General features: G+C 34.5%; 3 protein-coding genes across 3 annotated transcripts; 1 reads left to right on the plus strand and 2 right to left on the minus strand.

Annotated features, from left to right (window-relative positions):
- Positions 1–1,642: 1,642 nt before the first annotated feature.
- On the minus strand, positions 1,643–3,620 carry LOC106134959 (YTH domain-containing protein 1). The gene has a single exon (XM_013335113.2). The coding sequence runs from the start codon at positions 3,417–3,419 to the stop codon at positions 2,067–2,069; it is 1,353 nt and encodes a 450-aa protein (XP_013190567.1). The 5' UTR covers positions 3,420–3,620; the 3' UTR covers positions 1,643–2,066.
- A 7,103-nt stretch (positions 3,621–10,723) lies between these two features.
- Positions 10,724–16,982, plus strand: LOC106135134 (ganglioside-induced differentiation-associated protein 1). Its single transcript, XM_013335341.2, has 5 exons — positions 10,724–10,990; positions 11,058–11,250; positions 11,758–11,937; positions 14,936–15,136; positions 15,239–16,982. Exons 1-5 carry the CDS (start codon positions 10,865–10,867, stop codon positions 15,538–15,540), a joined length of 1,002 nt encoding a protein of 333 aa, XP_013190795.1. The 5' UTR covers positions 10,724–10,864; the 3' UTR covers positions 15,541–16,982.
- Positions 15,643–17,712, minus strand: LOC106135135 (acyl-coenzyme A diphosphatase FITM2). Its single transcript, XM_013335342.2, has one exon. The coding sequence runs from the start codon at positions 17,511–17,513 to the stop codon at positions 16,431–16,433; it is 1,083 nt and encodes a 360-aa protein (XP_013190796.1). The 5' UTR covers positions 17,514–17,712; the 3' UTR covers positions 15,643–16,430.
- Between the last annotated feature and the right edge of the window lie 3,122 nt (positions 17,713–20,834).

A 20,834-nucleotide genomic window follows, 5' to 3' on the forward strand; every position in this document is an offset into this window, starting at 1 on the left:
GAACCACACGTCATTGATTTACTGAGATAACCAATTAGAAATTTAATTTGCTTTTGGCTTCGGCTTCTCTCAGCTTGAGGCGTCGCCCGCGAACATTGTCTTTATCGCAAATCCTAGGCGAAAACACATGATTTCCGGGATAAAAGTTACCTATGACCTTCTTAGTTCTCCTAATTCTAGCTTCGTTTCGTACCCACAAAGACCCGATTTACCGGTCTCGTGACAATTTCGGGAAATCCGGTAGGTAAGTGTTCATTATGCTGTCTAGAGAACATGCTAAATGCACGATATTTAGTAAAATACTTAGGTAGTTACATCTTTTTTTTCCTACATTTTCCGCGATAAAAACCTTTCTTATGGGATGAAACATATCCTATGCCTGTCCTGAAAAGGCTCTTGGCGCGTTTTACCTACTTATACCTAAAGCTTTTGCCTGCGACTTCGTCTGCACAATGATTCGTTTTACTCACGGTTTCACTCGCGTACATAATCCTAATCCCACAGAATCAGTATTTCCTTACTCCGACGCAAGTCTCGGTTACATCCTCCCCTTTCTGGAAATGAACCCAGGGCGCGCCTTCACGACCATGATCCTGGACTGAGTTAGTCAGGTTTTCATTTGAACTCCGCAGCAACCTTTGCAGGGGATCCTTACTCATATTGGATCATGGTTACACATTCAGTCATGTACGTACAGTCATGGGTACATGGTCAAGTAGAATTTGACCTTGTGCCCCACACGCATTACGTGCGCATTTTAGCCGGGCAACTTTACTGTTCGACCACTGACTACTAAACGGAAACAGTACTTTATCCGGGATAATAAGTACACAGTGTTGCACCTACAATGCTAAAGTATCATAACAATCAAACAAAAAAAACATAACAAGTTTCCTTCAACGCAATCCAACAAGAAAACAGCTGTTATTATGTGATTTACGTTTCAAGACTGCTGGCTCTGTCTACCCCGCAAGGGATATAGACGTGATTATATAAATGATTACGTGATGTATGCCAGAATATCTAGATATTTTTTTTATCACTTTGGATTCGGAATTAATCTAGTAATGCTCGTCTTGCTCCTGGCGTTAGTCCCGGTTACATGCTGCAGGAGTCCATGGTGCTAGTATTAAACACTTTCTTTTTGCTCAACATTTTCAGAGCCAGGCTCCCTGAAAAATTTGAACTTGAATTTTGACACAATCTATGGCCGCCAAGTTAGACTACGCAAAGTTGGCCGCCATAGAAATAGCTTAATATTATTGCAAATTCTATGATGGCAGATGGCAGTATTCCACATTTAAGTAGTGATTTAAAAAAAATCTTCAAACAAACAACGGTTTCAGGTTAATATCTTCCAGGAGGTTGCAGACAAGTTGAAATTTAAAAATGTTATCAAAACAATTTCAACAATCAAATACCATAGCTTTGGGGTCACACAAAAAACACACATTTTACATGGTCTTTTCCTGTCAATCAATGGGTGCATCTAGAAATTAAGTTCCCTACTGTTCATATCATAAAAAAGGGAAGAAATATATTTAAGAAAAAGCAAAATTAAAATGCTTAGGTCATTTTAAACTTCCTTTTTCTTAAATATATTTCTTCCCTTTTTTACAAAAACAAGAAAAAATTGTTGTTATTTAAGTAATTTTGGGGTCTATTTTGTCTTTGGTAAAATTTTTGTGTATAATTTATAAAGTATAAAAATTTAAAACAGGCGGAAATATATCACAGATATTTTACACAACCAGATAGTGATGCACAAAATGTTCTAATGTATAGATAGCACCATCACTGTGTAAAACACACAATGTGATGGATGAAGTTCAGTCGGCAGTCAATGCAGTACTTGCAGCCATGTCATTGCTATGGTCAGTGTGATAAATGAACTGGGAACTGCAATTTCACTTAGACAATATTGTCCAAAAAATACACAATACTGACTGTTCCATAAAGGTCCATCACAGCACTTTGTTTTAATTCCTTCAGATTCAAAAAAGTTCAGTTTTATACACAATTTTTATTATCAGATACTTAATACATCGGTGGTCAAATATACAGTTCTATCGCCGGTCTCGATATGACCTATGTGAATCACGTTCACGACTACGCCCACGAGATCGATCAGAAGTACGCCACAAGAACTCATCAACAGAACGTTCATATGATCTTTTATCATACACTAGCACTGATCGAGGATAATCTGCCATGTCGTAGTATCGTGGCGGTGGAGGAGGCGGCGGGGGCGGCAACCCATCAAATGACGACAGTGCACCGCTGAAACCAGGGGGTGGCACATATGGCAATGGAGGGAGTTGATGTTGCATTGAACGCATGTACTCAGCCACATAAACTTCTGCTGCAGCAGATCCGCTGCTACTGTAACCATCCCGGCCTCTACCGAACCACCCAGGGATTCTATCTCTCATGTATGGGGATGGTGATCTTCTTTTATAAGAATTAGCACCTAACCTATTTCGTGGTGGCATAAAAATCTTTCTCCTGTTTCTTGACGACGTACCCAATCTGTTTCTGAAATTAGAACCTCTGGAAGATAATGGAGCTCGATAAGTTCTATAGCTGCCCCCACTTTTCAAATATCCTTTTTTAGATGATTCTTTAGATTTTCTTAATATGGGGGTCATTTCAATGCCTTCATCTTCTGGAAACAGTCTACATAATTCTTCTGCAACTTTAGGTTCAATCTCTTGGCCATCTCTGCCAATTTTGACTGGTTTTCCTTCATTCCATGGATTGTATAAATGCAAAGTACTACTAAAAGGTAACTCTTTGCGACATATCCAATCTACTTTAAACACACCATCTAAAACTTTAGCTGACAGACCAGGCGGCAGAACCCAGGATATTGGCGGAACGTCGCGTCGTGATTCGCTACCCAATCGAGCGAATCCTGCAAACTTACCACTTTCTTTGACTGAAAATATTAATAAGACATTCCTGGATTCTCTGTATGCTTGATTTAAATTTGCCTCATTCTGGGGTAAAGTAGACCAAACCCCTTTTGCTTTTGATAGTGTTATATTTTCGGCATTGTTCGACTTTATCAAGAAGAACCGTGTATCCCTGAATAAGTAGTTCAATTTAGTCATGTAATCGTAAGTTTTTATTTTGTTATTGGAACTTGTAATACATCTTCGTTTACTTTGAATAGGGGAATGGCTTTTAGATTTGGTTCGTTTACGGTTTCCTCGCCTGTCTTTTGATTTCGTACTAACTGAACTTATACTTGGTGTACTTGAATCGCTTGATGATGAGCTTGACACCTCACTTCGAGTATCGAAATCCTTTCCTTCTTCTAACTGTTTCAATTCTTCACCAATTTCGGCTTCTACTTCGCCAACGCCAAGGTTGACGGCGTCAGTATTGTTGGACATCTCCATTTTCAATTCTTTCATAAAACTATGCAAATACCATCTCCATAAAAACGCTCGCAGTACAATAATGTACAAAAATAGAATGCTGTGTCAACTAATTACTATTTATATTTCTTAAAAACATTTCAATTTGGTTTAATCAATATAATTTTTTTACATAAACGACACAAATTTGAGAAAAGTGACGGCCACAGACCCCAGAAACAGGCAAAAGCAAACCAAACGGCGAGGAAAGCATAAATTTTTTTATTTATCCCCTCGTTTTATAGAGGAGGCAAAGAGTACTATTCTATGCAGCCAAGTCGTCCGATGAAGAAGTGTTAATTCCGGGACCAATAGAAAAAAGAATAGAACAACTCTATCACTTTCCTACGGATGTCGTAAAGACGACTTAGTCATAGGCTTATAAACTTGGGATTCTTCTTTCAGGCGATAGGCTAGCAATCTGTCACTATTTGAATCTCGATTCTATCATTAGGCTAAACAGCTGAACATGGCTTATCAGTCTTTTAAATTTTCAAGATTGTTGGCTCTGTTTACCCCGCAAGACGTGATGATATGTATGTATGTAGCCATGGTGACAATTGTTACCAATCTTTCTTTTTACTCTATTATAAAACGAGATGTAATAATAACGCAAAACCAAATGTATTGGTTTTATTCTAGTTAAAACACAACTATGACAGTAACAATAAAGACAAGATTATTTTTAAAATATCATAGATAACATGTCATTCTCCGCCCCTTAAATAAGCTGGTGGTCTGCGATCTCTACTGGAACGGCGTAGAACAGGTTCTTCGGACTCGGCTGCCTGTCCTTCCTTTGACACGTCAGGTTCCACAGTGTCATTTATAGTTCCCTGGACATCCGGCTCCATATCAGCACTTTCTTCACTCTCCTGATTAAGTTGCGGCAAAGGAGCTAAATGTTTATTAGAAACTACTGTTTCGCGACCATCAGGAAGCTTGACATATGAATACATGGGATTAGGTTGTAATAATTCCACTTCATCAACTAGGTAATGGGTCATATTTAAAATTTCTTACGTGTCGTTTAAGTAGTACAGGTCCTGGAGTAAGTAACCACGTTGGCATAGATTGTCCATTTAGTGATCGTCTAGGATGATGAAACATACGTTCATGAGGGGTTGCATTGGTACTTGTACATAACAACGAGCGAAGAGAAAAAGGCAAAACTTTTACCCATTCTTCGATTCGCATATTTTTGGACCGAATGCTTAATTGAATACTCTTCCATAATGTTCCATTTAGTCTTTCTAATTGTCCGTTACCTTCTGGATTGTAGGGAGAGCTTCTGCTAGTAGCTATACCAAGGGAATGAAGAAATCGTTGGACTTCTTCTGATAAAAATGATGTTCCTCCGTCAAAGTGAATATATTGTGGTATACCAAATAGATAAAAGATGTCTTTCAGACAATGAACAACAGTTGAAGCAGTCATTTCTTTACATGGATAAGCGAAAGGAAATCTAGAGTATTCGTCGATTACTGTTTATATATAACGATTAGTAGTGCTACTTGGCACAGGCCCTTTGAAATCTATATTAAGTCTTTCAAAACACGAAGTTGCTTTTATGAGATGGCCGTGTGTCTGACCAAATCTTGGTTTTATTTCTGAACAAATAGGGCAAAACGAAATCATGGATCTTATTTCATTAATCGAATATGGCAGATTCTTTTGACGAACCCAATGTGCCATTCTTACTATTCCAGGATGGCACAAAGCATCGTGTATTTCATAAAGTTTATTTGTAGATATACTAGCGCTTATTCTAGACAAAGCATCAGCAGTGAAATTTTCTTTCCCTGGTCTATATATAATGTCGTATTTATAACACGACTACTAGCGCTTATTCTAGACAAAGCATCAGCAGTGAAATTTTCTTTCCCTGGTCTATATATAATGTCGTATTTATAACACGACAACTCAAGGCGCCATTGTTCAACTTCCTCGTTTTTAACTTTGCTTGTATGATTTTGATTCAGCATAAATGAAACTGACTGTTGATCGGTGATGAGAAGAAAATGTCGACCCAAGAGATAGTGTCGCCACTTGCGTAAAGATTCTACAATTGCGTAAGCTTCTTTTTCAATAGCAGAGTGACGGCGTTCTGAATCAGAAAGACTTCTATAAAAAAATGCCACTGGTCTTCCATTTTGTGTAAGAGATGCTGCAATTGTATGCTCAGAAGCATCAGTTTCAACAACGAATCTTTCTTCATTATCTATTGCAAACAAACATGACTTAGCAATAGTAGATATAAAGAGAATTAAAACAAGAAATAGCTGTTTCATCGAGTGGAAAGCTTTTGCTTGAGATTAAAGGCCTTACCTTTTCAGAAAAATTTTGTACCCATTTTGAATAATGCGCAAAAAGCCCGAGAGTTCTTTTCAGTGAAGGTCCATCTGATGGGACTGGTAAGTCAAGAAGTGGCTTAAGACGAGTTGAATCTGGTTTAATAGTGTTATTATGAACATTATAACCAAGTAAATTTATAAAGCTAGAAGAAAAGGTACACTTATCTTTGTTAAGTGTCAAACTGTATTTCTCGGCTGCCATCATAAATCTCCAAATTTTTGTCATGATCGTCTTTTGTTTTGCCGCATACGGTAATATCATCTAAATAAGCAAATGTGCCGTTGAGTTTCTCTGACTCTATTATGAATTTCAGTGTACGTTGAAAAGCAGCTACGCCATTAGTTACTCCAAATAAAATGCGAGTAAACTGATATAAATTACCACATGCTTCGAATGCTGTATACTTTTTTCTTTTTCTAATATTGGAATTTGGTGGTAAGCACTTTTCAAATCAATTTGGCTAAAATAATTGTATTTAGCTACATTAGCCACTACCAGTTCTATGCTAGGCAGTGGATGAGCATCATTTCTATTTATTTGTTAATAGTTCGCGAATAATCAATAACCATGCGGCGCCGGTGATGATCTCCTCCAATAATTATCACTTGTGCCCTCCAAGGAGATACAGTTGGTTCTCCATCTTGTAAAAGATTATGTATCCCTTGTCTTATAAAAATTTCTTCGTCAGTGTTATAGTGTCTCGACCGGACTGCTATTGGTTTTATGTTAGGAGATAAATTTGTAAAAAGAGACACAGCTGGAACAGTTGCTTGCATGACATTGCAGATTTGAAGGCTTTCTCTTTTTCCACCAAAATGTAATTCTACTGACGAATGATCCTTAAGAACATCATGTCCAATAATTACAACAGAACATAAGTTATTTACAATAAGTAATGGTATGTTTTGTACGTACAGTTATTCAGTCGAATAGTAGGATAGCAGATACCATCTACATGTGATACATGATTCAATGATGCCAGTGTGATCGTTTGATGGCATGGTTTGATTTTGAGATTCATAGCTTGCACCAGATTACGATCAATAAAGCTCACGGAACTGCCAGTGTCAATAAGTGCATCAGCTCTTGTATCATTGACAAATATAGTAATTGTAGCTAAACATATTGTTCTCAATTTCAGTTTCTACGGAATTTATAGTTGGTCTACTTCTACATACATTAGCGAAAACATTTTCGCTGGGAGTTATAATTTTTCTTAGTGTCATTTATGTTTTGTACTAAATCTATAGTGTTTTTAGACATATTGAGAGCATTAAGAGTCGTCGGAGTTGAATAAGATTTCGTGTTATTCATTGCTGTTTCAAGCGAAATTGCTACAATAAGTGCTTCGTCTAAAGTAAGTGACAAATGCTCAAGGAGTCTTTCACGTATCTGTTGAGATTGAATACCAGAGATAAATGCGTCACGAATATATTCATTTCTATATTCTTCAGCTGATACTTCTCTAAAATTACAATTATGAGATAACAGTTTGAGTGCTTGTACATATTCTGAAATACTTTTTTTTGCTTTCTTATAGTAAGAGAATGTCGAGCATGTATCTCATTTTGTGGTTTTATGTAAATGTTATTTAGTGCTTCTATAGCTTTAGTATAGGTTTGGTATTCTTTTATATATGAATATATACAGACAGTTTTAATTTGACGGATTCGTCTTTAAATTCTGATAATTCTTCAGATAAGAAATTGATAAACGTATACCACCAGTGAGTCCAACGAAGATCAGCTCCACTTATATTAGGTTCCACATCAAAACGTTCTGGACGCAAATACCGTGCGATATTTCCTGAAGTAGTAGCCATTTCTTCTCAAAAAAAATATATTTTGTTTTGTGAAATTATGTTTTGCTGATATAGTATAAATTGACTAAGCATCGATATACATTATTGATAAGGTAACTATTTAACTAGAATAAATTGTAATAATAACGCAAAACCAAATGTATTGGTTTTATTCTAGTTAAAACACAACTATGACAGCAACAATAAAGACAAGATTATTTTTAAAATCTATACTAATATTATAAAGCTCAAGAGTTTGTTTTGTTTGTTTGTTTGTTTGTTTAAACGCGCTAATCTCAGAAACTACTGAACCGATTTGAATAATTCTTTCACTGTTAGATAGTCTATTTATCGAGGAAGGCTATAGGCTACATTTTATCCCGGATTTCCTACGGGAAACGTCAACAATGCAGGTGAAAGTTGAATGAGTCGGCCATCTGCGAGCTTTCCACGCGAACGCTGCGCAAACCAACAAAGATATAGTAAAACAATGTACTAAAGATGTGAAGTACTCATTTTTTGCCACAAAAAAAGTCCGCGAGAGCATATATCTATCTCTTAAGGTTTACTTACAATAACCACTTTTATGTTCATTTTTTAAGATTATTTTTTCATTATAAACATAAGTTATTTTGAAACCAATTTTCTTTAATTCAGTATTAATCCTTATCCAAATAAATATATTTATTACTTTCGGCTTTTCATGTAGACTAAAATTGCCATTTACAGTATATAAATCAGACGAATAGGTTTTGAGATATAGTCGTTATAAGCAATTTGCAGCGAAACATTTAATACGGCGAACCAGCGTTCTTTCTAATACGCGTGACCGCGTGACCCTATAATTGATAAAGCCGAGGAGGATGTTTGCAAAAATAAATATGATGCCCAAAATAACTATTCCACGCGGACGAAGTCGCGGGCACAGCTAGTATCATATATAACATTTCACGAAATAAAAAGAATTTCGTTCTTAGAAAATAAACAATACTTACAGAAGGAATGTTGAGTCACCTAGAAAGGCAAAGGATAGCGCTAAGCGAGTCACAATGAATTGTTATTTTTCTCTTTCTATCTCGAAAGAATAAAATAACAATTCATTGCGCATCTCGTTCACAGTAACACATTCACATTGTTTGGCAAGAATAATTCTTGCAAATTCTTGTTAAACAATCCAATTGGATAGTACGTTACTTGTCCGTTGCACAAAGGACAAAAAAGTTGTAATGGCATATGATTAAAAGCTTATTTACTGAAATTAACAGATTTTTAGAAGTCTTATCTTCGATGACAGCAAGACCTAGGTAGCTTTTAAAAATATTTATACGGTTCCCAAGTATTTGAATAAAACAGCTGGGCTGGTTTAATAAACAGGTTAAATTGATTTTTTGTATATTTTATGTGGAGGATGCGGTGCGGTATGGAGTATAAAACAGTAAAAACTTTTTGTCTGTACAATAAGTATATTTTAAAAAAATATATTTATAACGATATAAAAATAGTAACAGCATATATTTGAAAAAGAGTCTATGTATATTTGTTTATACACGCTAATCTCCGGGACTGTTGAACGTATTAGAATGAAACTTGTTGTTGTATAGCTCTTATACCTGGCCAACATATAGGGTATAAATTCTTTTGGAATCTGGTGCAGCTCGAACCATAACAACTCAGCTAAACTATAAAAAATGTCGAAATGACGTGTTAACAAAAGTTATTCAACCTAATGAGCATTTTCTGTTGGCGTATAAAAATTGAAGATCTGGAACACCTGATGCAGAATCATTATATACAAGCCAAATCAACCGAATTATGGAAAAGATGTCTTAACAAAAGTTGTTCAACCTGATAAGCATTTTCTGTTAGCGTATTAAAATCGAAGATCTGGAACAACTGATGCAGAACCATTAAAGACCAGCTAAATCATCCGAATTATGGAAAAGACGTCTTGACAAGAGTTTGTTTTGGCGAAAAAAAAATGAAAGATCTGGATCATGTGATCTAGAAGCCAAAGGGACCAGCTACTCTGTAATATGTTTCGAAATTTAAGTAAATTTAATAACCTTAACCTATGTATTTCCAATAACACGCAAACGGAGTTGCGGGCGTCAACTAGTCGAATTATATTTCTTTGTTATTACTATTTCACTCAAGTTTGATATAAATTTTGCGGATCTATCAAAAGTAGAAAACATTAATTAAGATAAAATTAGAAGAAAATCTTACGTTAATTTCTCTTAGTTGCACCCTCTAGGGGTGCACTAAGAGAAATTAACGGGACTTGGGCGTAGTACGGGTGCGGATTCGTGCGCGTACTTAGTTTTCATATATTTATGTTGTGAATTTGTTCTTGATATTTAACGTGATCGTTCAAACAAAATCTAACAAAAATAGAACACACTCATACAGACGAAGAAAATCTCAGCATATCTTTTTATTTTTATTTACAGATATCCCTTTCAACATTACAAGACACAATTCGGATGTGGACTGTACTCAAATAAGTATAAAATTTTACCTTGAAAAGGTAGTTTCTAAAGTAAAAATAATAAAAAAAAACAATATTTTCCTCAATAAACAAGAGATAATTTTTTAAACATTTTAAAAATTTCACCCTCAAGTCACGTGACAATAAACACCAATCAAAATGCGTGACCTCACGTGTTGCCAAACAAGAATTTTCGCTGTCAAGTAAGCACTAGGTGTTTGTTGACATTTGGATAATAATTATTACTGTGATATCCGTGCAACTTCTTAGAAATTTGCTCGATTATCTTTTTGAATAAATTTTTAAAGCTTTTCCCATAATGGAAAGTGGATATATTAAGGCAGATAGTTCAAATTTGTCAAGAATTAATTGCTTTACGGTGGCTAATTTCTTCACAACGAATATTAACTTCTGCTCTGCTGAATTTAGAAATGTGAAGACATCCATGTAAGTAATATACTCAAGATGTTAGTAATAGTAGGTATTTTTAAACTCGAAAAGGTAAATTATTCCGAATGTTCTCAGAGGTCATATTCTTCGCTCTATCTATGATTGGCAGATGGTAATGTGACGTTAGTGATGTCGCCACACATCAATCGATTCATTTTTAAACATTACAACACTAGGAAACGGAAACCTGAAATCATGTCAGCTGATTTCTTAGATAAGGTTGGTAGTGTAGTGTTATGTAGTTTGAAAACTAGTTTGCATTTAAGTACATTTAAAGAAAAATTTTGTATCTTTGAATGGCAAATAATTAAAAGTTCCTTGTTATTTGTTTAACTAAAATCTATCAAAATGCATTTTGTGCAGAAATATATAGAAAAATTGCCTTTAAATAAAACCACTACTAAAACAATTAGTACCGGCAGTAAAATAAACATTAAGCTTTACTGTAATTACTATAGTTTCTATTCTCAAAAGGTAAGTTTTATTTAGCTGGAGTTATGATTTCAGTTTATGTTCCAATTTATAGTGTAAAATATTTTAGGTTCTTATGGCACTTTACGAAAAAAACATAAGTTTTGAACCACTGGTAGTGGATATCACTAAAGGAGAACAATACTCAACCTGGTTCCTTGAAATAAACCCTCGAGGTGAAATCCCTGTGCTAAAAGTAAACGACGAAATAATACCTGATTCAACGAGAATATTGGATTATTTGGAAAAGTATTTAGATCCAGGTATGGTAGCTGTTTTGGAAATTTCTAATATAAAACTTATTACATGTAATAAAATGATATTTCTGTGTAACAATAAATGTATCCTTTGTATGAGACCAAGATAATCTTTTCATGTCTGTAGGTAGGTACTTATTATTATTAAATAGGAAACTTGTTTGTCACCTCTTCCCTATTGTTCAGGAACCAATTTTACATTAAATTTTGTACACACCTAGAAGAACTGAACCTGTCACTATTTTATTCTCAATTTCATCACTAAACCATACAGCTGATTGTGTGTTTTTCTTTTCTATTGGCTCTGTGTACACCAAAAATTAATAAAAGAGATAAAAGTGATTATATGTGTTTATGTCATTTGGCAAAAAGCTGGTTCTACTATATTTAGAATTATACCTGTTGTTTGTCAGTCTGTCCTTAAAAAATACTAAACTAAATATAACTCAACTACTTAATTTAACTTTGTATAATTTGAACATTCAGTTTCCATTTTTTTTTTTACTTTTACAGAGCTGCCACCACTAGTTAATGTCTCAACAGAAGACAAAGTGATACATAACATTAATAAATTCAGAGACCTTATAGAAGCACTACCAGTTGGAGTTATAACTGTGGGATCATTCTTCCATCCCCATTTATCTGGAAGACCAAAGTTACCATTTGTTTTGCCTGTAAGAGAATTACTGAAAAGTAAGTGCCTATATTTATGCCACCGTAGTACCTAGCTTTTTGAGACTGTTACACATGGAATTCTTTTCACATTTTTTTTTTATTTCCATTCTAGATATATTTAAATGTATCTTTGTCCAACAATTTATTTTATTTCTGACCGCTCAATCAGTGTTGTATTAGGTAACCAATAACATTTTATTGCTTTAAAAATTACTACAGACAAAATTATTTTGTGTAACATATTTTTAATAAAAAGTATTTATAACATTCACCTTTAATTCCAATAATATTATTAATTTTAACATCAGTGTTGGTATCATAAATAGATATAGGTAAAACTTTGCATTTACATTGAATTTTAGTATATAAAAGACTTTAATAAATAACATTGTTGGTATTGTATAGTGATGTATTTAAAAAGTGACTGCAGCAACATGTTCTGTCTGTGCAATTAAAATAAATGTTGGACAATGTATAAACATTATGGGTGTTCATAACAACCATTATTTTGTGTTAGTTGCGAAATCGTTTGTTACATTATGAAGTGTGCGCTGATTAATCACGTTCAAAAAAGGTGGTTCTCAGTTTGACTGGTACGTATGAGTGTTTGTCCGCAATTATTTTGCGTTTCACTGAACTGATTTAGATGACTTTTGATATTTTTTACATAGAATTTCGTGGAGTGTTAGTTGTGACTTATACACAATTTCATTTTAGGATGGGTCAGTCATCTTGTGTCATCAATTTATCAAACTAAAATCATTTTATAGACGCCTTCAGTTTAATTTATTAGATGCCATTAAAATCAAAGAAACTAGATTTTTGTACTATAACATATTAGTACCTATAAGCTATGAAAAAATGAAAAAATATTTATTAATGAAAAATGAAAAAATATTTATTAAGTAACTTACAAGCGGGTAGCAAATTAGTGGCAGGAGCCTCCATTTAAATGCATAATGCACTTGTGTTTGGAGATTCCGCTCTTCTAAAGTAGTCCTATAATTACATATGTAAGTTAAATAATTATAAGGCATCAATAAACAATAGTATTAAGCTAAAAAAAATATATAATTTACAATAAAATATAAATAGAACAAATAACAAAAGTAACAATAAGTGCCAACTTGTTTATATCGAGTGCATGTCAGTCGTTTGTGGGAAATTATAACATTCTCGTTGTCTTAGGTAAAAAATTTAGGTACAGTCTTGTTTGTAATAAGTCAAAATGGTACCTACGTTTGTTATAGTGAAGTTATCAAAGTTATTATATTTTATTTGTATGTGAATATACAAGTTAGTAGATAGTTAAATAGTACAGATATTTCCTATTAAGACGTATAGATGATTGATTCGACTTCCTCATAATTTTGTGTTTTTAACCAATTAGTAACAGTTTTTTTACAATTATACTTATTCATCTGATATGTGTTCAATTTACTATTTAATACATTGTACAAAATGAGCTGACTGATAGGTGAATTGTCTGTGAGCATATTTTGTTTTAAAGGCCTGTATTGGTGCCACATTATGTTTTCTTCTTTTATTTAGAATTTGAGGATCAAATGCAAGTCTTTTATGAGCTCTGAGTGTAATTTGTAGTACATACAGTTTTCGCACTGATAAGAGACCACTTATTGTATACAGCATGTCAGTAGGGTATCTGTAAGGCTTGAAATGTATGACTTTAAGTAGAGATCTTTGAGCTCTCTCCAGTTCTAAAAACTTTGTTTTAGTGGCTCCACCCCAGACCGAAATGCAGTAAGATAGTACTGACTGGGCTAGGGCAGTGTAAATTTGTTTTAAAAGATCCACATCAGCTACGTGTCTCAAGTTTTTATTAAAATAGCTATTATTAAAATACATTTCAATATGTGGCGCCATCTCTACGCCACTCGTCAACAACATCAAATCACACAACAACTGTCAATCATCTCGAAGAAATCGACGCGCTCAGCCAATAGCAGCGAAGAACCCAAATCGCGATTTCAGAGATTTCAAGGATTGGAGCTATATATACAACCTCCGACTCAACATCGTCGGAGCCGCGGTTCCCCAGGCATAACACCTAGCCTGGCGGAAGATCTTCCCTTTGGTGGCGGTCGAGCCGAATCATCGCTCCCGCTACATTGGTGACCCCGACGTGATTGGAAGCAACCTTCTCCATCATCATCAACTCCAATCCTCAGCATCACTCCTCACTCTGCAAGCAGTCTCACAGCAAGCCAGCAACTGGGTATCGCAGCAGGTCCATCGCAGCCGACGCACCGAGCTTCCTGGTCCTGTCTCCACCCGCACTCACTCTCATCGACTTCAGCGACCGACGCATCTACCGCAGCCCACGCCTGGATCTCTTCGACGGCCGCTCTTCTCTCCAGCGTGGCAGCTCTGCACGATTTCTCCCGGCGCCAACAAGTCGACTTCGCTCTCTACTGTCTCGACTCACCGCAGACTACGAGCAACGCAACGGCTCACTCCTGACTCACTAGGACTTCGAGCAACTTCCGACTCACTGGAAGACAACTGGCACTTGCAAGCTACTGAAGCACAGATTGCACAGCAAGATCAAGACTTCAGACCTCCGGTCTTGGGGGGGAGTACTGTGGCGCCATCTCTACGCCACTCGTCAACAACATCAAATCACACAACAACTGTCAATCATCTCGAAGAAATCGACGCGCTCAGCCAATAGCAGCGAAGAACCCAAATCGCGATTTCAGAGATTTCAAGGATTGGAGCTATATATACAACCTCCGACTCAACATCGTCGGAGCCGCGGTTCCCCAGGCATAACACCTAGCCTGGCGGAAGATCTTCCCTTTGGTGGCGGTCGAGCCGAATCATCGCTCCCGCTACAAATATATTAATAAAAACTAATATTAGTAATATTTATTCTTCTACCTAATATAAGGAAAACCTCTAATGAAACTTGAAACCTCTGCCCTCAAAAATATATTTTCTTAAATTGATGAATCCCAAATAAAAGAATTTTGTTTTATATTACCATTTTTAATAGGTGGTGACATAGGAAGTTCTCAAAATTTGAGAAGGTTAGCTGAAGAAAATCCAAAAGCTAAGGAAATTTTACTTTACAAAGCTGAAATACAAGACAGAAAGCATGAAATATTAGCAAGTGAAGAGGAATATTTAAAAATATTAAATGTAGTTGATGAAGTTCTGGCACTTATAGAAGAGGAACTAAGAGGCCAAACTGAAGGTATGAAAAATTTATGATCAAGCTGCCTTTTCCCATGTTGAAAACATACTTAAAAGCAGTCCCAATTTTTTACATTTGATTGGTATGAAATTTTAATTTCAGGTAACTGGTTGTGTTGTGAGAATTTCAGTATAGCTGATATCAACCTTGCTGTACTGTTACAAAGGCTTTGGGAGCTTGGTCTAGAGAACAGATATTGGGCAGGTGGGAAACGGCCTCTATTAGAAAAATATTTCAACAGAGTAAAACACCGAGAGTCCTTCAAGCAAACTATCCCAAATCTCTCTGTTCATATAAAAATGATTATACTAGCACAACCCCCAGCCTACTTGGGAGCTGCTGGAGCAGCTTCTATTGGTATAGTCTTTGCTGTGTACTACATCATACGAAAATTAGTTCATTAGTTTTTAAGAAAGTTTACTAGTAGGTAGATAATAAAAAAGATTATTAGACCAAATTTAAGTGAACTTGTAGTGTTTTGAACATAAAATAACAAATATAACAAATCGCAATAAAAAAATCTTTATTACTAATAAGTTAGTTTTAAATAGAATAAATAATAACATGTATATTAGAATTAAAATAATAAAAATATCTGAATATAAAACTTTTTTTTTAATGTGATATTCTCATTTACATAAAAAACAAAATTAAGTCAATCACATATGCAAGGTTGGCAAAACAAGAGCTTATAACACAAATTGCAATTAACACACAATGGTGATAATGACACATTAACATGCTGCACTGCACTATCATCATTCTTTATTTATTAGTATTAAATGATATGTAATATGTAAAAATCTTTGTAAATATGTGCATGTGTAAATCCAAATAAAACCATCAAACATTCTTTGATTACCACCAATTATTCCCAACCTTTTTGTGGTACATGGCATGGCAGCCTTTATATAATGTTATAGTTGTTGCTAAACATTGTTTATTTAATTACATAACTCAATCTGACTAGGCTAAGCAATGTCACAGATAGAGGAGCTAAAATTACTTTTAATTCTGTCACCCTTTACCAATGAAAAATAAATTTAAAACATTAACTAGTCTAAATAAATCAAGAAAACCATAATTGTAAGAGTCAATTAAAATTGGGATTTGAAAATATCATAGGTTCATAATTCTTCATAATTGTTTGTAGGAACTATAAAAACACTGTTTACAATTATGAAATTAGCCATATCAATTGTTTTCAGAACTTTTAAGTGCACAACGAAAAGCAGCAAGAACTTCAGATGGTGTTTAATATTATAGTATGTTTCTTAATAGATTACCACTGTCATTATCTTGTTTCATCACTAGGTATATCTTCTTGACTTTTATTCAGGGGCATTCCCATGAAATGTTTCCCATTTGTTGTACTTGTTCTTTTTTTATTGTTGGGTGTAACAAATGATTTTTCTTTATTATATTTAAATATCCCCTCACCTGGGAGATTTGGTAAAATATTTGGTATTGTATACCAAACTCTGTAAGTCACAAACCATGTAAGAATAGCTATCACTCCACTTATAAATTTCTCCACCATAATGTGGTAGTACAGAATTGTAGAAACTAACATGACATCCCAAAGTAACTGCAATAAAGATATCGCGATAAGGAATGCCCTTACATATGGTGTAAAGTTTTCATAGGATACTTTCAAGATTTCTAATTCCTCTGCACTTATATTTCTCAAGGGGTTTGTGCTTATCGTTTTATCCTCAACACTTCTTGAATACTTTTCATCTCTGATATAGTCCTTGATACGCTCCCAGCCATTAATTGCCCTGGCTTCTTCTATCATTATCAGACTTGAGTAAATCAAAATAAAGCAATGTCCCGATATATCAAATCCATTCCAAAAATGTCCATTTTTCAAACATGATGTTTTACTATCAAATGACTTTGAGTTGCATCGACCGTAATTAGTTTCTATAATGTTAAAGATAGTTGTCCAAGCATACCAGAAGAATGTAGCAATAATTAATCTCAGCATGTGACCAGTGACGATAAGCTTTCTTTTACCACAGCATGTGGTATATGAGGTCAACAATACATAAGGCACTGTTAAAAATAATGTCCAAAACCATCCAATTTTAACAAAATACTGATTAAATATATTGTCACTTCTCGAAAAGTAAGTTTTAGGAAATGTTAAAACGTCAGCTACGAGCGATAACAAAAATAGAGCTCCTAAGTATAACGCTATTTTTAAATTGGTATCAAAGAACAGTAATTTCTTACAAACGTGCACAATCATCAACACCAAAACTTCAGTAATAGACGAAGCTTCTCGTATAGGTTTAGTACCTTTACCCTCGAATGGGTCATTTTGAACTTTGAAATTCATTCGAGAATTTTTAAAACTCGTTCTGCCTGTCATGATTTTTATAAACCTTACAGATGAACATTAAAAAATCACTTTCACTTAAAAAATATTAATCAGCTTGAAAGTTACCTACGTGAGTGCTGTATTACATACATTAATATATAAAATAATATGACGTATGTATTTTATTACGGGTTCTTCCTTTAGTTAGCCTTTGGCCTGTGTCAAACGCAAAGCTATCCACAAATAGTGATGGGACTCGAATCACGTTAAATTCGAATGATCGCAGTCATTACCCCATTCGGATTGTATTATATACTAGCTGTTGCCCGCGACTTCGTCTGCATAAATTTCGACTTGAATATTGATCATACAGTCAGATACAGATACAGACAGACAGACAAAAAATTTAAAAAAAATTCTTTACCTATTTCAGTCAAAATAATGAATAATAATTGAATGACAATATATTTTTACCGTTTTATTATATGTAGTATTTTGATTTTCAGTTTTTTTAAATAAATACTCAAACAACACATTAAAAAATATATTAAATAAAAAGAAATTATCTTGTTTTTGTTGGGGCTCGAACTTGAACCGTCAACTTCACAGTCTCACGCGCCAACCACTGGGCCACCGAGGCCGTTGCGGTGGTGTCGAAAGTAAAGTACACTACATACATACATATGGTCACGTCTATATCCCTTGCGGGGTAGACAGAGCCAACAGGCTTGAAAAGACTGAATGGCCACGTTCAGCTATTTGGCTTAATGATAGATTTGAGATTCAAATAGTGATAGGTTGCTCGCCCATCGCCTAAAAAGAATCCCAAGTTTGAAAGCCTATTCCTTAGTCGCCTTTTATGACATCCATGGGAAAGAGATGGAGTGGTCCTATTCTTTTTGTACTTAAGTAGACTAACAAACCAAAAATCTTTTTACGTGAGAATTACGCATGTTATGTGCGGCAAAAACTTATTTTCACTTATATTTATATGTTATAGGTATTATGCTGTCGTACAATGATAAATGACTTTGAATTTTAAATTTTGTAACTTATTTGCAGGCAAACTCATGCCTTCAGTTCATTCAAATGTCGATAATTTTTTTTTTAGTGAACCGATTTTGATGAAACAAACTTTAAATGTTCTTCTGAGTTAAAACAAAGCAATTGGTGGAAGTTTGAAGTAAATCGGTTCAGTACTTTCGGAGATAATCGTGATCATACATACACAGACAAGAAATTCTAAAAAATTATTTTTGCTTTCTATTATTCGTTCTAAGTGTCCCTCTATCCATTTCAGTCAAAAATACTAAATGTACAGACCAAATATTTTTACTGTTTTATTATATGTATATAGATTGATTCGATTCATTGATGATTCGAATTGTCCAATTGATTCGAATCAAAAAGTTGATTCGAATCATACGATGAATCGAATTGATCCGAATCAACTCTCTGATTCGAATCAATTTCTCTTATTCGAATCTTCATTGCTCGGCGAACTTACCTACCTTTCAGATGAGACCACTAGGATATTTTCAAGTTTGTATTGCGATTTTGAATATTTTTTAAGTTTATATCGTGTATATATATACATATTTAGGGTTTAACTGGATTTGTGTTAGACATAAAGTGTGTACACTAAACTTGAACAACGTGTTGTTTAGGTAAAAAATATGGCACCGCCAAAACAAAGTATTGTTTGGGACTTTTTTTACCAAAAATGAAGAAAAAGCTACATGTAACATTTGTAAGACTTCTTACAAAAGTTCAAGCCCCACGGCTCTCGGTTTTGGTATATAATATAATGTATAAGCTAAAATTTTTTTTGTATGTTTTCATTGCTTCGAATCCTCATTTGATTTTAATTAGTTCGAATTATCAAATCGATCCTTATTGATTCGAATCATCCGTTAGTTCGAATCGAAGGCTAATTCAAATCACGATTCGAACTTTTTCCTCGTAAATCGAACTGATTCGAGTACAGAATTTCGATTCGAGTCCCATCACTATCCACAAACTAAATAGAGATGGATGATAAATTTAATGACAGTTTACTTGACTGACATGACACTTGTGAAATTGACATTGCACTGTCTAAATATGCTCAATCAAAATAATCTCATTGTTTTGTTTCATAGCAGAACTTTTTGTTGAGGAAAGGAAAAGTGATCTTGAAATTTCTCGTTCCCTCTATCACTATCTAAGAAGAGTGTCCACATCGTGATATGAATAGGATTTTGCCGTTCTCAAGATTTCATTTACTTGATTGATTTGTTGATTTTAACTTAAGAATAGTACCGCTTGAAAGACATAGATTAATTTAATTACATATCTGTGGACATATGTGATTAAATTAATCTATGGGTGGACAACACTTTACACTATAGCGTTAAAACTACACAATGCTACTCTTAGTCAGCAGGAGTGATTCAGTGTTAAAGATAATCAAATAAAATGCCACAGTAAAGAAATACAAAACAAAAAATTTGACCTGCTTTAAAAACAGTTGATTGATTATTTTGACTTCACAAGTTGTGAAATCACAACAAATAATTTAATAATTATTTGCAAGATACACCGTCGGCCTGGCTGGCGCGCAGTGGGGGTCTAATGCCTTTTAGTGCTCTGTTACGCCAATATTGCGCTATTTTCATTTTCCGCCAACACACTCCATCTCTTTCCTACGGATATCTTACAATGCGACTAAGGTTATAGGCGCGCACATTCATCTGCGCGGAAACCACACGGCATCTATCATTGATACATCTTTTTGGAAAACTAAAACAAAATCGTCAAAATAATAGTTTTCATAAAAAAACTACCTCCTTTATTGCCCATAAAGGGGTGGAAGGACAATTTTTCGCAAATCGCAAAATCGCATAGTACAAATCGAAGCAATAGTTTTCGCGTATGTGACCATGATGTAAATTTTAACATTCCGACAGAAAATCAATATTGTTGAAAATGTCAATATTGGTCTCGATATTTTATTTTAAAATAACGATATATGGATAGGATATATTCTTCAGACGGGCAATTGAATTTCAATCTCAATGATTTCTACTTGCTTAATTTTCTCACTCCCAACGAAGTGAACGAAGCAAGAAGGCAAAGAGATCTTAGCCCGTATCACATATATTAATTTAAAAAGTGCCTAGTCTTTTCTTTCTTTCTTCTATATTATGGCTTCCAACGGACTTTCTGTGATTCTGCCAATGTCATGGTTTGAGACACGAAGTGAAATAATTAACAAGGTAACCGAACTGTCAAATGTCATTGACTTAAAGACAATGTTGCCAACTTAATTACCAAATTAAACAAAATAAAAATTTCGTTTTGATACATTATAATTTCGATATTGGATTATCA

This window comes from Amyelois transitella, chromosome 11 (genome assembly GCF_032362555.1).
Source record: "Amyelois transitella isolate CPQ chromosome 11, ilAmyTran1.1, whole genome shotgun sequence".
In the NCBI taxonomy this organism is placed as follows: domain Eukaryota; kingdom Metazoa; phylum Arthropoda; class Insecta; order Lepidoptera; family Pyralidae; genus Amyelois; species Amyelois transitella.

Coding starts and splice junctions, on each gene's coding strand:
- LOC106134959 (XM_013335113.2), bottom strand. CDS start 3,419: ATGAAAGAATTGAAAATGGAGATGTCCAACAATACTGACGCCGTCAAC.
- LOC106135134 (XM_013335341.2), top strand. CDS start 10,865: ATGCATTTTGTGCAGAAATATATAGAAAAATTGCCTTTAAATAAAACC. Junction 11,938..14,935: donor TGTAAGAGAATTACTGAAAA/GTAAGTGCCTAT, acceptor CATTTTTAATAG/GTGGTGACATAGGAAGTTCT. Junction 15,137..15,238: donor ACTAAGAGGCCAAACTGAAG/GTATGAAAAATT, acceptor TTTTAATTTCAG/GTAACTGGTTGTGTTGTGAG.
- LOC106135135 (XM_013335342.2), bottom strand. CDS start 17,513: ATGACAGGCAGAACGAGTTTTAAAAATTCTCGAATGAATTTCAAAGTT.